Here is a 15,352-nt window from a genome sequence, read left to right on the forward strand (position 1 = left end):
CATAACCATAAAACACAATACCATGTGCAGGAGCTCATTGGAGTGAAACAGCTGGTGCCGTGCGCAGTCCAACTAATCGATAATGAGATTTGTTGACAACTATTTTCATAATCTATTAATATCAATTAGATTTATTAGTTGTTGCAGCTCTATTCATTAGCATGATAAATTCCCCAATCCTAAAAATACACACAATGGCTCAAATTGCTGGCTTTTCAATATTGTGGTTGGCTTTTTTGTTTTGTATAAATTTGCCAATCTCTGGACTATAGCAAAGCACAGCATGAACACAACGGAACCAGTAGAAAACCTGCCAAAAGCAGTTCCATTCCGGTTATACCAGGATCAAGATGAGCTATAACAAGACTCAAGCCAGCCACACAAGAAGTAAGACAATGTATTCCAGCGTCTCATAGAAATTACCACATTTTCAAAGTTAAAGGGACATTCCCGTCAAAATGCACATCTTTGAAAAGAAACAAATGTGCAATATACATGTATTACCAAAAATGCTTCTTGTAAAAGTTACCACTGTTTTAGTTTTCACATCACTGCATGTGAAGCATAGCTAGATATTCTCAGTGCACCAGCATTTTAAATAATGCAGCTGCTCAGAACACAAGTGGGCTTGGCTCATGTCAGCAATTAATAATCTGAGTCATTACCAGATGGTACAAGCACCTAAGGCTCTATGAGTGTCACGAGCCAAGTCTCCAGACTAAAAAGAAAAGGTCTGGGAGGCATTCTGCTTGAAAGGGCTGTGTGGGGATTTGAACCTGTGGCTCTGTGCTTACTACACTGTTTGCTTATGTGTTGAGCCACAGTCAGTTCTAGAGGTTGTGAATTTCAAATGCCAAAGCTGTATTTGTCTAATTGTATTTTCACCTGTGCAAAACACAGGTGCTCTCAATTTTGGTTATACTCTGAGCCAATCCTGTGCAAAACCTCCCTATTTAAGGCTGGCTGTTAGGCTGCACATTGTCTTCACATTGTTTCTGTTTTGTCACAAGCATATTTGGAGGAAGACTTCACCTTTGCACCTGTTTACAAGTTTCTTTCCTGCTTTGTGCAAATCCTGCACTTCAGTTATTACCAGGTCAAAGACTTTACCTTTAAACCTGCTGCTACCTGTTCATAAGGTTGTTTCCTACCTTCTGCAATTCCTGCACTTCAGTTATTACCAGGAGAAAGACTTTCCTTTTGAATTTGCATCTCTGCTTACTTGTTTGTTCCTTTCCACTCCTGGCGTATGTGGACATAACATACCTGAATAGTTTATCTTTAAAATACCCTGCAAGTATTGGCTCAATCAAAGTATTTGGTTATTTAAATAAATCTGATATCTTTTCAATCTATATGGCTAATACTAATCTTCATTTAAAGCAACTGTTCCAGACAATGAGGCTCTCACAAAATATCCTGAGACAGAACATGACAACTTAAATATGGTTTTGAAACAGCTATAGCTTTTATTAGAAGCATTTTTGCTAATAAATGTATATTACAGAAATGCTTATATTCAAAACTGAAATGCATCCACGTGGATTCCAATTTTGGCTGGAATGTCCCCTTAAGTTACAGGAAAATTAGGCAAAATAAATATTTAATAAATAAACTTGAAGTTGCCATAAATTGTCCTATTAAAAGCTACTGAATTGGTTTCACTTCACTGTGCTCTAGTCAGAGGATGTGAACAGTTAGTGATTATATGTACAATGTACAGCAACCAGCTACAGTCTTTCTGCTTAACTCATGTATTCAGTCTGATCCCAAAACCCATATTTTTGTTCATCAAATTCCACAAAAGGTTTCACATCTCAGCACATCCCGTGCCCTAGAAACCTCCTCTTCTCAAATCTGCCCATCTACCCCTGTTTCCTACTCACCAGATATTCAAAGACCAATGTCAGCGTTCTCTCCGTGTGGATTATATCGTGCAGAGTAACGATGTTTGCATGTTTTAAGTCTTTTAGTAGTGAAACTGCAAAGACAAGAGACATGATGCACACAAAAAATGCAATTTGATATGTGACAACAGTGTTCTCTAAAGGACTTATTTAATGGGCACACCACACAGTTTAAATTTAAGCTAATATTAAACAGGCACTAAAGCCAACATTAAAGTGATGGTAAATTCTAGAATTTGTGAAACACTAGGATTTACCATTGGAACAAACGAAGTTCCTTTGTTTGTTTGAAGAACGCTATTTTGCTGTGAGGTGACTTTTCACCTCTTAGCAAAATAGCGATCTGCTGTGGGCGGCCTGAGGCGCTCAGCGTGAGACGCTTCTAACAAATAAAGGACATTTTTTATACTGCAGGTCCCCTTTATTTGTTCCAATAGTAAATCCTAGCGTTTCACAAATGCTAGGATTTACCATCACTTTAATGGGATATGAAACCCACTTTTTTTTTTTTTTGGGATTCAGACAGAGCATACAATTTTCCTTCATAATGTCACCCAGCTGGTGAATATTGGGCAGCCTATAACGGTGGGGTTGTAGAGAACATTACCTTCTCTAATAGCAGTGCATGGGGCGCCCTCCTCGTGTTCTAGGCGAATTTCCTTCAGTGCCACCAGATTCTCTGTCAGTTTACTGCGGCCTTTATACACTGTGGCATATGTACCCTAGGAGAAAGCCACACGTGGTGAGACAGTGACACATGGACAGTGACATATGAAGGAGGGACACAGAGAGCCACAAAAGTGAGAGATCAGAAAGGAAACAAAGTGAGAGTAAAGGGAAGTGAGAGCCACCGAGTCACAGGGACATTAAACACTAAATACATTTTATAAAACATAGTATTAAGGTTATTCCCACCTCCCTCTAGTAATGGGTGACACCATATTGAAATCTAGGTTTCACTACATGCTAGGGCTAACATGTTTGCACATGTGCAGTAACTCTCCTTCAGATCCCGGCACTGTAACCTAGGTTCCAAAATGGCAGCACCCATAATTAGAAGGAGGTACATAAAATGTATTTAGTGTCCCTTTAAAAAAGGGAGAGAAAATAGAGAGGGAGAAATAAAGTTCAAGCAAACTGTAATCGTACCTCACCAAGTTTGTCTAGTTTGACATAAGTCTCCAGTTTTCCAAACCCAATCTCCGACTGTAAAGGAGACAAATAACCTAAATGAATCTATATTTTTCTGCAGCTTAAAAAAAACAAAGTAGACAAATAATATACAGGTACAGAACTTTCTAAAAGATTAGCAACAAAGAAGCTACTCTGTACGTTTAAAGGCTCATTATAGTTGAAAAATTACATCCTCTAATCCATTAAAAACATATAATTTTAAGATATTGCAGGAGTTAAACACAGTGCTGAAGGGTAGATAATCTTAAAATGACATGCTCTAACTGATTTTAATTCCAACTAATAATTCAAATCGACATTAGTCATTTTGCTGCATAAAAAAAACATAATTTATGCTTACCTGATAAATTCCTTTCTCCTGTAGTGTAGTCAGTCCACGGGTCATCCATTACTTATGGAATATATCTCTTCCTAACAGGAAACTGCAAGAGAATTACCCAGCAGAGCTGCTATATAGCTCCTCCCCTCACCTATCATACTCAGTCATTCGACCAAAGCAGACGAGAAAGGAGGAACCATAGGGTACAGTGGTGACTGGAGTTTAATTAAAATTTAGACCTGCCGTAAAAACAGGGCGGGCCGTGGACTGACTACACTACAGGAGAAAGGAATTTATCAGGTAAGCATAAATTATGTTTTCTCTTGTTAAGTGTAGTCAGTCCACGGGTCATCCATTACTTATGGAATACCAATACCAAAGCTAAAGTACACGGATGAAGGGAGGGACAAGGCAGGAACATTAAACAGAAGGAACCACTGCCTGAAGTATCTTTCTCCCAAAAATAGCCTCCGACAAAGCAAAAGTGTCAAATTTGTAAAATTTTGAAAAAGTGTGAAGCGAAGACCAAGTCGCAGCCTTGCAAATCTGTTCAACAGAGGCCTCATTTTTAAAGGCCCAGGTGGAAGCCACAGCTCTAGTAGAATGAGCTGTAATCCTTTCAGGAGGCTGCTGTCCAGCAGTCTCATAGGCTAAGCGTATTATGCTACAAAGCCAAAAAGAGAGAGAGGTAGCCGAAGCCTTTTGACCTCTCCTCTGTCCAGAGTAAACGACAAACAGGGAAGAAGTTTGACGAAAATCCTTAGTTGCCTGCAAATAGAATTTCAGGGCACGGACTACGTCCAGATTATGCAAAAGTCGTTCCTTCTTTGAAGAAGGGTTAGGACACAGAGATGGAACAACAATCTCTTGATTGATATTCCTGTAAGTAACTACCTTAGGTAAGAACCCAGGTTTAGTACGCAGGACTACCTTGTCTGAATGAAAAATCAGATAAGGAGAATCACAATGTAAGGCAGATAACTCAGAGACTCTTCGAGCCGAGGAAATAGCCATCAAAAACAGAACTTTCCAAGATAACAGCTTGATATCAATGGAATGAAGGGGTTCAAATGGAACGCCTTGAAGAACATTAAGAACTAAGTTTAAGCTCCACGGCGGAGAAACAGACTTAAACACAGGCTTAATCCTAGTTAAAGCCTGACAGAAAGCCTGAACGTCTGGAACTTCAGCCAGACGTTTGTGTAGAAGAATAGACAGAGCAGAAATCTGTCCCTTTAACGAACTAGTAGATAAGCCCTTTTCTAAACCCTCTTGTAGAAAGGACAATATCCTAGAAATCCTAACCTTACTCCATGTCAGGAACCAAGCCTCCAGATTAAAAAGAAAAAGAAAAGGTCTGGGAGGCATTCTGCTAAGAAGGGCTGTGTGGGGATTTGAACCTGTGGCTCTGTGGTTGCTATTTCTGTTTGCTTACATGTTGAGCCACAGCCAGTTCTAGCAATAGCATGGATCTTAAAAGATCTGATAAATAACTATTTGCCTTACTTGTTATTACACCTGTGCAACACACAGGTGTTCTCAATTCTGGAATTAATCAGAACCAACCCTGTGCAAAACCTCCCTATTTAAGGATGGCTTTTATTCTGCATTTTTGTCTTCACATTGGATCTGTTTTGTCAAGTCAGAACCTGTTTCCTGTACTTCTTTGGAGAAAGATTTCCTTTGCACCTGCTTTACAAGGTATTATCAGGAGAAAGCCTTTACCTTTAAACCTGTTACAAATCTTCAAGTTTGTTTCCTGCTTTATGCAAATTCCTGCACTCAGCTATTGCCAGAAGAAAGACTTCACCTTTGCACCTGTTTACAAGGTATTACCAGGAGAAAGCCTTTACCTTTAAACCTGTTACCAATCTACAAGTTTGTTTCCTGCTTTATGCAATTCCTGCACTTGGCCATTGCCAGGAGAAAGATTTCCTTTGCACCTGTTTACAAGGTATTACCAGGAGAAAGCCTTTACCTTTAAACCTGTTACCAATCTTCAAGTTTGTTTCCTGCTTTATGCAAATTCCTGCACTCAGCAATTACCAGGAGAAAGACTTTACCTTTAAACCTGCTACCCGTTTACAAGTTGTTTTCTGCCTTGTGCAAATCTTACATTTCAGTTATTACCAGGAGAAAGACTTTCCTTTTTGAATCTGCATCTCTGCTTACTTTGTTTATTTTCACTCCTGCTGTATGTGGTCTTAACATACCTGAGTAGCATATTTAAATATTCTGCAAGTATTTGCTTAAACAAAGTATTTTGTTGTTTAAATAAATTTGTTTTCATTTTCAATCAGTATGGCTTCTACTAATCTTCCTTTAAAGCAACTGTTCCAGACAATGAGGCTCTCACATGATATCCTGAGACAGAACATGACAGAATGTGAAGACCTTAAAAGAGAGCCCTCTGGGATTATTGCTGTATTGGATTCAGTGTTAAAGTTTATTAAGGACATACTCATTAACTTTATGGAGCTGGTGGAAATGTTATCTCTCCCAACCGAAACCTTGTCTAAAGTTACCTCCCAAACAAGGAAAGGTTTTAAAGAACCCTTAACAGAAGAGGAGAAAATTCGGCGAAGACAACTTAACCTCTGTTTCTATTGTGGGGGACCTGGTCACCGCATCACAGGGTGTCCAGTAAGACCTCCTAGAGGATCAAGTCAAGATACAGCCAAGTTGAAAATGAACTCTGATGTTAAGGGAACAAATTATACTTCCACTAGAAAACTGTATGATACCCCTGGAGATGACCCAGCTATGGAGAATACATCTATTCTACAAACAACCGTTTCTAACACGCTTCAAGAAATGGTACCTGATTTGAAACAGATGGTCATTGGGAGTACAACTCCAACTACATCCATTACCCATACCACTGCGTCTGTTTCTGCATCAACCACATTGGGGAACTCTGCAAAAATACCTCCTGGAAATCCTGCACATTACCTTGTTTCTGCCCTGGCTGGAGATCCAGCTAACAAAAGTCACTCATCAGACATAAAAGTGACAAACCTTCCAGCTGAATCAGATTCTGCCAATTCTAAAGATCCACACCTCCTTGTACCACCTTCACCCAGCTACTCATTGACTGAGAAAGAATTGGATGAGATGGTTGAATTGGATATAAATGACACAGAAAATGAATTCCTGGACTCTGAAGGAGAGGTCATACCTTACCCGGAGGTACTCTACCCATCAGGCAGATATGACCCAGATAACGAATTCCTTGACTCTGAAGGAGAGGTCTTTTCCTACCCGGAGGTACCCTGCCCATCAGCCAGTCCATTGCAAGCTGCTGGGTATAATCAGGAACCTCTAAATCAAAACTGTCTTGGTTTTTCAGCTCTTGTTATGCCTACAGGGATATCTTCTAAGGGTCCCCAATCTCAGGCAGCTGTTCCAAGCAAAGAATCCATTCCGTCTGATTGTATTAGGGCTTCAAATGGAACACTTGTTAGTAAATCCCACCTTCAGATGTTTGAACAGGCTTTGAGCGCCCAGAGTGCGCTCTTTGGAGGGGGCATCTGTCAGGAACCAAGCCTCCAGATTAAAAAGAAAAAGAAAAGGTCTGGGAGGCATTATGCTAAGAAGGGCTGTGTGGGGATTTGAACCTGTGGCTCTGTGGTTGCTATTTCTGTTTGCTTACATGTTGAGCCACAGCCAGTTCTAGCAATAGCATGGATCTTAAAAGATCTGATAAATAACTATTTGCCTTACTTGTTATTACACCTGTGCAACACACAGGTGTTCTCAATTCTGGAATTAATCAGAACCAACCCTGTGCAAAACCTCCCTATTTAAGGATGGCTTTTATTCTGCATTTTTGTCTTCACATTGGATCTGTTTTGTCAAGTCAGAACCTGTTTCCTGTACTTCTTTGGAGAAAGATTTCCTTTGCACCTGCTTTACAAGGTATTATCAGGAGAAAGCCTTTACCTTTAAACCTGTTACCAATCTTCAAGTTTGTTTCCTGCTTTATGCAAATTCCTGCACTCAGCTATTGCCAGAAGAAAGACTTCACCTTTGCACCTGTTTACAAGGTATTACCAGGAGAAAGCCTTTACCTTTAAACCTGTTACCAATCTTCAAGTTTGTTTCCTGCTTTATGCAAATTCCTGCACTCAGCTATTGCCAGAAGAAAGACTTCACCTTTGCACCTGTTTACAAGGTATTACCAGGAGAAAGCCTTTACCTTTAAACCTGTTACCAATCTACAAGTTTGTTTCCTGCTTTATGCAATTCCTGCACTTGGCCATTGCCAGGAGAAAGATTTCCTTTGCACCTGTTTACAAGGTATTACCAGGAGAAAGCCTTTACCTTTAAACCTGTTACCAATCTTCAAGTTTGTTTCCTGCTTTATGCAAATTCCTGCACTCAGCAATTACCAGGAGAAAGACTTTACCTTTAAACCTGCTACCTGTTTACAAGTTGTTTTCTGCCTTGTGCAAATCTTACATTTCAGTTATTACCAGGAGAAAGACTTTCCTTTTTGAATCTGCATCTCTGCTTACTTTGTTTATTTTCACTCCTGCTGTATGTGGTCTTAACATACCTGAGTAGCATATTTAAATATTCTGCAAGTATTTGCTTAAACAAAGTATTTTGTTGTTTAAATAAATTTGTTTTCATTTTCAATCAGTATGGCTTCTACTAATCTTCCTTTAAAGCAACTGTTCCAGACAATGAGGCTCTCACATGATATCCTGAGACAGAACATGACACTCCATGAGTAACTCTTGGATTCGCACAAATGTAAATATTTACGCCATATCTTATGGTAAATTTTTCTGGTAACAGGCTTCCTAGCCTGTATTAAGGTATCAATAACCGACTCCGAGAAGCCACGCTTTGATAGAATCAAGCGTTCAATCTCCATGCAGTCAGCCTCAGAGAAGTTAGATTTGGATGTTTGAAAGGACCCTGAATTAGAAGGTCCTGTCTCAGAGGCAGAGACCACGGTGGAAAGGACGACATGTCCACTAGGTCTGCATACCAGGTCCTGCGTGGCCACGCAGGCGCTATCAGAATCACCGAAGCTCTCTCCTGTTTGATCTTGGCAATCAAACGAGGAAGCATCGGGAATGGTGCAAACACATAAGCCATGTTGAAGACCCAAGGGGCTGTCAGAGCATCTATCAGCACCGCTCCCGGGTCCCTGGACCTGGATCCGTAACAAGGAAGCTTGGCGTTCTGACGAGACGCCATGAGATCCAGATCTGGTTTGCCCCAACGACGAATCAGTTGAGCAAAGACCTCCGGATGAAGCTCCCACTCCCCCGGATGAAAAGTCTGGCGACTTAGAAAATCCGCCTCCCAGTTCTCCACACCTGGGATGTAGATCGCTGACAGGTGGCAAGAGTGAGACTCTGCCCAGCGAATTATCTTTGAGACTTCCAACATCGCTAGGGAACTTCTGGTTCCCCCTTGATGGTTGATGTAAGCCACAGTCGTGATGTTGTCCGACTGAAATCTGATGAACCTCAGAGTTGCTAACTGAGGCCAAGCTAGGAAAGCATTGAATATTGCTCTTAACTCCAGAATATTTATTGGGAGGAGTTTCTCCTCCTGAGTCCATAATCCCTGAGCTTTCAGGGAATTCCAGACTGCTCCCCAGCCTAGAAGGCTGGCGTCTGTTGTTACAATCGTCCAATCTGGCCTGCGAAAGGTCATCCCCTTGGACAGATGTGGCCGAGAAAGCCACCATAGAAGAGAATCTCTGGTCTCTTGATCCAGATTTAGTAGGGGGGACAAATCTGAGTAATCCCCGTTCCACTGACTTAGCATGCACAATTGCAGAGGTCTGAGATGCAGGCGCGCAAATGGTACTATGTCCATTGCCGCTACCATTAAGCCGATTACTTCCATGCACTGAGCTACTGACGGGTGTGGAATGGAGTGAAGGACACGGCAAGCATTTAGAAGTTTTAATAACCTGGCCTCTGTCAGGTAAATTTTCATCTCTACAGAATCTATAAGAGTAACGAAAATAACAATCCGTTATCGGCACCTGTGAATATCCCAAGTCCACTACACTGTAAACAACATAAGTGTGTAACCGGACTCGTAGCGTCCGTGACTTCACCACTCACCTCGCACCTTCGACCGGACTTAGCAGCAAGGATCCTCCATGGGGCAACTTGTCTGTATGGTAACCACAGAGTATCGTATCCCTGTGGGTAAACACCTCCACAATACCGTCTTAGAAACGGGGATTCCAAGCGTCCTGCTTCACTCTGTTACCATCGAGCCTCAATCTCGCTCGGCGTCTGACGTCACCCGATCCTGCTTCACGTGCTCTCGTCCACCTGTTGCCGTGAGAGGTGAGTGGGCTTGTGTTTGCAGGGATCTCCTTCGTATATTCCGTGCAATATCCTTTGTTTCAAACAATGTAGCAATCACAAAAAGTAGGATGCACTGGATATAGATGAAGTTTCAGATAGCTTTATTCGAAGAAACATTTAAAAGTTCATCATTTCAGTAATGACAAATCAAATCCCTAGATACATGAGAGGTGTGTGTGTTCCACCCCAGGGACTGCTCGCTGACGCGTTTCGGCTCCAAAGGCCGTAATCATAGCTGCAGTCACTTGTTCCAAATGAGATTAAATACCCATTGAAACCAGTTAATAGGTTAAAAACAAAGAACCTCCTTTTACCCGGGGCGGAACAATACCACACCTGTAATATTCAAAATTAACCCTTCAATAGTATGTGAACTGTTTACATCATTAAAGCTCAAACAATTGAAATGGTTCTATAAGCTCGTTCTAATGAAGTTTCAACTATTATAACATATTTAACTTATATAAATTATATCCAAACGTAATATTAACAATGTGTCGATAGAAAAACAACAAGGCAATAGACACAGTAACAGACATGTGATCATTTATAATGACAGAGTATTTGTACTAATTAATGTGAAAACATATAAAGGTACATTTTTCTCTTGGAAATTACATGTCTGACTTTGTTTGCATAAACAGTGGAGGAAATAGAAACTATTTGTATTGTACTTAGAGTAATATACTTTCTCATTGTCTCAGATTATAGCATTGTGTTCTGAAATGGACTTATATTATCTCTAATCGTACGATATTTTATTCAATTCATAAATTTTGGGCTAATCATGAGAATAGGTCACTCTATCTGCAGACTCACTATATCTTTTAAACCCGAACCAAATGCTGAGTGAACTCACCTATATTTAAATATATCTAGTAATACATCCAGAGAATGATTTTATCCTGTGAAATGAGTTTAAAAAGTCTATTATTTAATCAACTCCTTTCTATCATAGTTATATAATATAATATTACATTCTACTGTATTACATTATATCATTGGTATAGGTAAAAAAAATCTCCAATACACTGGCCCTCATATTCTCTTTCTTATTCCCAAAAGTTTATTAGGTCAAATTCTGAGTTTAATCCAAGGGGGACCCTGGTCTTCAATTTGTGAATCCAGAAAACTTCCCTTTTAGATAGAAGTTTGTCTCTATCTCCCCCTCTGGATTTACATTCTATAATGGTCCATCTAAAAGTTTGTACACTGCTATTATGTTCCAATTTAAAATGCTGTACTAACGGTGTGGTAAGTTTGCCTGCCTTTATGTTCGTTAGATGTTCCCTTATCCTCTCTCTAGTCTCCCTTGTAGTGAGTCCTGTATATTGAATATTGCATGTAATGCAGGTAACCAAGTAAATTACATAACAGGACCTACAATTTAAACATGAGAGGTGATTGAATCTTTCTCCTGTAACGGTGCTGGAGAATCCATCTCCCTGTTGTAAATGTGCACAGGCTGTACAAGGTGTATAACTGCACTTATAAGTGCCTTTAAATCTGAGCCATGATGAAGTGGTGACAAATGGTTGTTCTAAACTTAATTGTGTTGGAGCAATTATGTTTCCTATGTTTTTTCCTTTCTTAAATGCATACCTGCAACCTTTGGGGATTATATTCGCCAAATTATCGTCTGCTTTTAACATAGGAAAATGTTTCCTCAAAATTCCACATATTGTATGGTATTGTTGACTATATTGTGTTATGAATGATACACCTTCAAATGTGACATTGTTCTTTTTCTTCTCTTTTAAAAGCTCTTTTCTATCCATTGCTGCAACATTATTTTTGATGGCCGTAATCTCTGTTCTTTTGTAACCTCTTTGCAAAAATCTCTCCTCCATGTCAAGAGCTTGTTTTTCAAATTCCTCATCCAGAGTACAGTTTCTTTTAATCCTAATGAACTGCCCTTTTAGGACTGACCTAAATACTCTTTTATGCAAACAAAGTCAGACATGTAATTTCCAAGAGAAAAATGTACCTATATATGTTTTCACATTAATTAGTACAAATACTCTGTCATTATAAATGATCACATGTCTGTTACTGTGTCTATTGCCTTGTTGTTTTTCTATCGACACATTGTTAATATTACGTTTGGATATAATTTATATAAGTTACATATGTTGTAATAGTTGAAACTTCATTAGAACGAGCTTATAGAACCATTTCAATTGTTTGAGCTTTAAACAGTTCACATACTATTGAAGGGTTAATTTTGAATATTACAGGTGTGGTATTGTTCCGCCCCGGGTAAAAGGAGGTTCTTTGTTTTTAACCTATTAACTGGTTTCAATGGGTATTTAATCTCATTTGGAACAAGTGACTGCAGCTACGATTACGGCATTTGGAGCAGTCCCTGGGGTGGAACACACACACCTCTCATGTATCTAGGGATTTGATTTGTCATTACTGAAATGATGAACTTTTAAATGTTTCTTCGAATAAAGCTATCTGAAACTTCATCTATATCCAGTGCATCCTACTTTTTGTGAATCTATAAGAGTCCCTAGAAAGGGAACTCTTGTAAGTGGTAATAGAGAACTCTTTTCCACGTTCACCTTCCACCCATGCGACCTCAGAAATGCCAGAACTATCTCTGTATGAGACTTGGCAGTTTGAAAACTTGACGCTTGTATCAGAATGTCGTCTAGGTACGGAGTCACCGCTATGCCTCGCGGTCTTAGTACCGCCAGAAGTGATCCTAGAATTTTTGTAAAGGTTCTTGGAGCCGTAGCTAATCCGAAGGGAAGAGCTACAAACTGGTAATGCCTGTCTAGGAAGGCAAATCTCAGATACCGGTAATGATCCTTGTGAATCGGTATGTGAAGGTAGGCATCCTTTAGATCCACTGTGGTCATGTACTGACCCTCTTGGATCATGGGAAGGATGGTTCGAATAGTTTCCATTTTGAATGATGGAACTCTTAGAAATTTGTTTAGGATTTTTAAGTCCAAGATTGGCCTGAAGGTTCCCTCTTTCTTGGGAACCACAAATAGGTTTGAATAGAATCCCTGCCCGTGTTCCGTCCGCAGAACTGGGTGGATTACCCCCATTAGTAAGAGGTCTTGTACACAGCGTAAAAACGCCTCTTTCTTTATTTGGTTTGCTGATAACCTTGAAAGATGAAATCTCCCCCGTGGAGGAGAAGTTTTGAAGTCCAGGAGATATCCCTGAGATATGATCTCCAAGACCCAGGGATCCTGGACATCTCTTGCCCAAGCCTGGGCGAAGAGAGAAAGTCTGCCCCCCACTAGATCCGTTTCCTGATAGGGGGCCCTCTCTTCATGCTGTTTTAGGGGCAGCAGCAGGTTTCTTGGCCTGCTTGCCCCTGTTCCAGGACTGGTTAACTTTCCAGCCCTGTCTGTAACGAGCAACAGCTCCTTCCTGTTTTGGAGCGGAGGAAGTTGATGCTGCTCCTGCCTTGAAGTTACGAAAGGCACGAAAATTAGACTGTTTGGCCCTTGATTTGGCCCTGTCCTGAGGTAGAGCATGGCCCTTACCTCCCGTAATGTCAGCAATAATTTCTTTCAAGCCGGGCCCGAATAAGGTCTGCCCTTTGAAAGGAATATTAAGCAATTTAGATTTAGAAGTCACGTCAGCTGACCAGGATTTAAGCCATAGCGCTCTGCGCGCTTGGATGGCGAATCCGGAGTTCTTAGCCGTAAGTTTGGTTAAATGCACAACGGCATCAGAAACAAATGCGTTAGCTAGCTTAAGTGTCTTAAGCTTGTTGATTATTTCATCCAATGGAGCTGAGCGAATGGCCTCTTCCAGAGACTCAAACCAGAATGCTGCCGCAGCAGTGACAGGCGCAATGCATGCGAGGGGCTGTAAAATAAAACCTTGTTGAACAAACAGTTTCTTAAGGTAACCCTCTAATTTTTTATCCATTGGATCTGAAAAGGCACAACTATCCTCCACCGGGATAGTGGTACGCTTAGCTAAAGTAGAAACTGCTCCCTCCACCTTAGGGACCGTCTGCCATAAGTCTGGTGTGGTGGCGTCAATAGGAAACATTTTCCTAAATATGGGAGGAGGGGTAAAAGGCACACCCGGTCTATCCCACTCCTTGCTAATAATCTCTGTAAGCCTTTTTGGTATAGGAAATACGTCAGTACACACCGGTACCGCATAGTATCTATCCAGCCTACATAATTTCTCTGGAATTGCAACCGTGTTACAATCATTCAGAGCCGCTAATACCTCCCCTAGCAATGTGCGGAGGTTCTCTAGCTTAAATTTAAAATTGGAAATCTCTGAATCCAGTCTCCCTGGATCAGATCCGTCACCCACAGAATGAAGCTCTCCGTCCTCACGTTCTGCAAACTGTGACGCAGTATCTGACATGGCTCTCATCTCATCCGCGCGCTCTATCCTTAACCCAGAGCTATCGCGCTTGCCTCTTAATTCTGGCAACTTAGATAATACTTCTGTCATAACAGTAGCCATGTCTTGCAAAGTGATTTGTAAGGGCCTCCCTGATGTACTTGGCGCCACAAAATCACGCACCTCCTGAGCGGGAGGCGAAGGTACTGACACGTGAGGAGAGTTAGTCGGCATAACTTCCCCCTCGTCATCTGGTGATAATTTCTTTACATGTAAAGATTGACTTTTATTTAAAGTAGCATCAATGCAATTAGTACACAAATTTCTATTGGGCTCCACATTGGCCTTTAAACATAGTGAACAAAGAGATTCATCTGAGTCAGACATGTTTAAACAAACTAGCAATGAGACTAGCAAACTTGGAAATACTTTTCAAAATTAATTTACAAGCAATATAAAAAACGTTACTGTGCCTTTAAGAAGCACAGAAAAACTGACACAGTTGAAATAACAATGACCAAAATAGTTATAGCAACCAAATTTTCACAGTAAATGTATTAAGTTAGCAAAGGATTGCACCCACCAGCAAATGGATGATTAACCCCTTAGTACCCAAAAACGGATAACAATTATATAATTAACGTTTTTCTCACAGTCAAATACACTGTCACAGGACTGCTGTGCCTGATTACCTCCCTCAAAATGGATTTTGAAGACCCCTGAGCTCTCTAGAGACGATCTGGATCATGGAGGATGAAGTAGACAGATTGTGACTGAATTTTTACTGCGCAAAAAAGCGCTAAAATAGGCCCCTCCCACTCATATTACAACAGTGGGGAAGCTCAGAAACTGTTTCTATGCAGAAAACAAAAATGGCCATGTGGTAAAAATCATGCCCTAATAAGTTTTATCACCAAGTACCTCACAAAAACGATTAACAAGCCAGTAAACGTTTTAAACATACATTTGAAAGTTATGTATTATTATTAATAAGCCTGCTACCAGTCGTTTTTACTGCAGTTAAGGCTCATACATTATTTCAGTATTAACAGTATGTTCAGAGTCAATTCCATTCCTTAGAAAAATACATTCAGTGTACACACACACACACACACACACACACACACATCAGCCTGATACCAGTCGCTATCACTGCATTTAAGGCTGAACTTACTTTACAATGGTATCAGCAGTATTTTCTCAGTCAATTCCATTCCTCAGAAAATAAATTACTGCACATACCTCATTTG

The 15,352-nt window shown here is 40.4% G+C and overlaps 1 protein-coding gene across 3 annotated transcripts in view; it reads right to left on the reverse strand.

The window, feature by feature from the left end:
• The window catches only part of CDK16 (cyclin dependent kinase 16), a 134,389-nt gene that overhangs the window by 60,134 nt on the left and 58,903 nt on the right, over positions 1 to 15,352 (reverse strand). For all 3 annotated transcript variants that reach the window (XM_053695753.1, XM_053695752.1, XM_053695754.1), the window contains 3 exons: positions 3,057 to 3,113; positions 2,515 to 2,629; positions 1,887 to 1,981 (listed from right to left, as the gene is read on the reverse strand). In XM_053695753.1, the coding sequence (XP_053551728.1) occupies positions 1,887 to 1,981; positions 2,515 to 2,629; positions 3,057 to 3,113 (267 nt within the window). The remainder of the gene's footprint in view (positions 1 to 1,886; positions 1,982 to 2,514; positions 2,630 to 3,056; positions 3,114 to 15,352) is intronic.

The sequence above is a fragment of the Bombina bombina genome, chromosome 12 (genome assembly GCF_027579735.1).
Source record: "Bombina bombina isolate aBomBom1 chromosome 12, aBomBom1.pri, whole genome shotgun sequence".
NCBI lineage: Eukaryota > Metazoa > Chordata > Amphibia > Anura > Bombinatoridae > Bombina > Bombina bombina.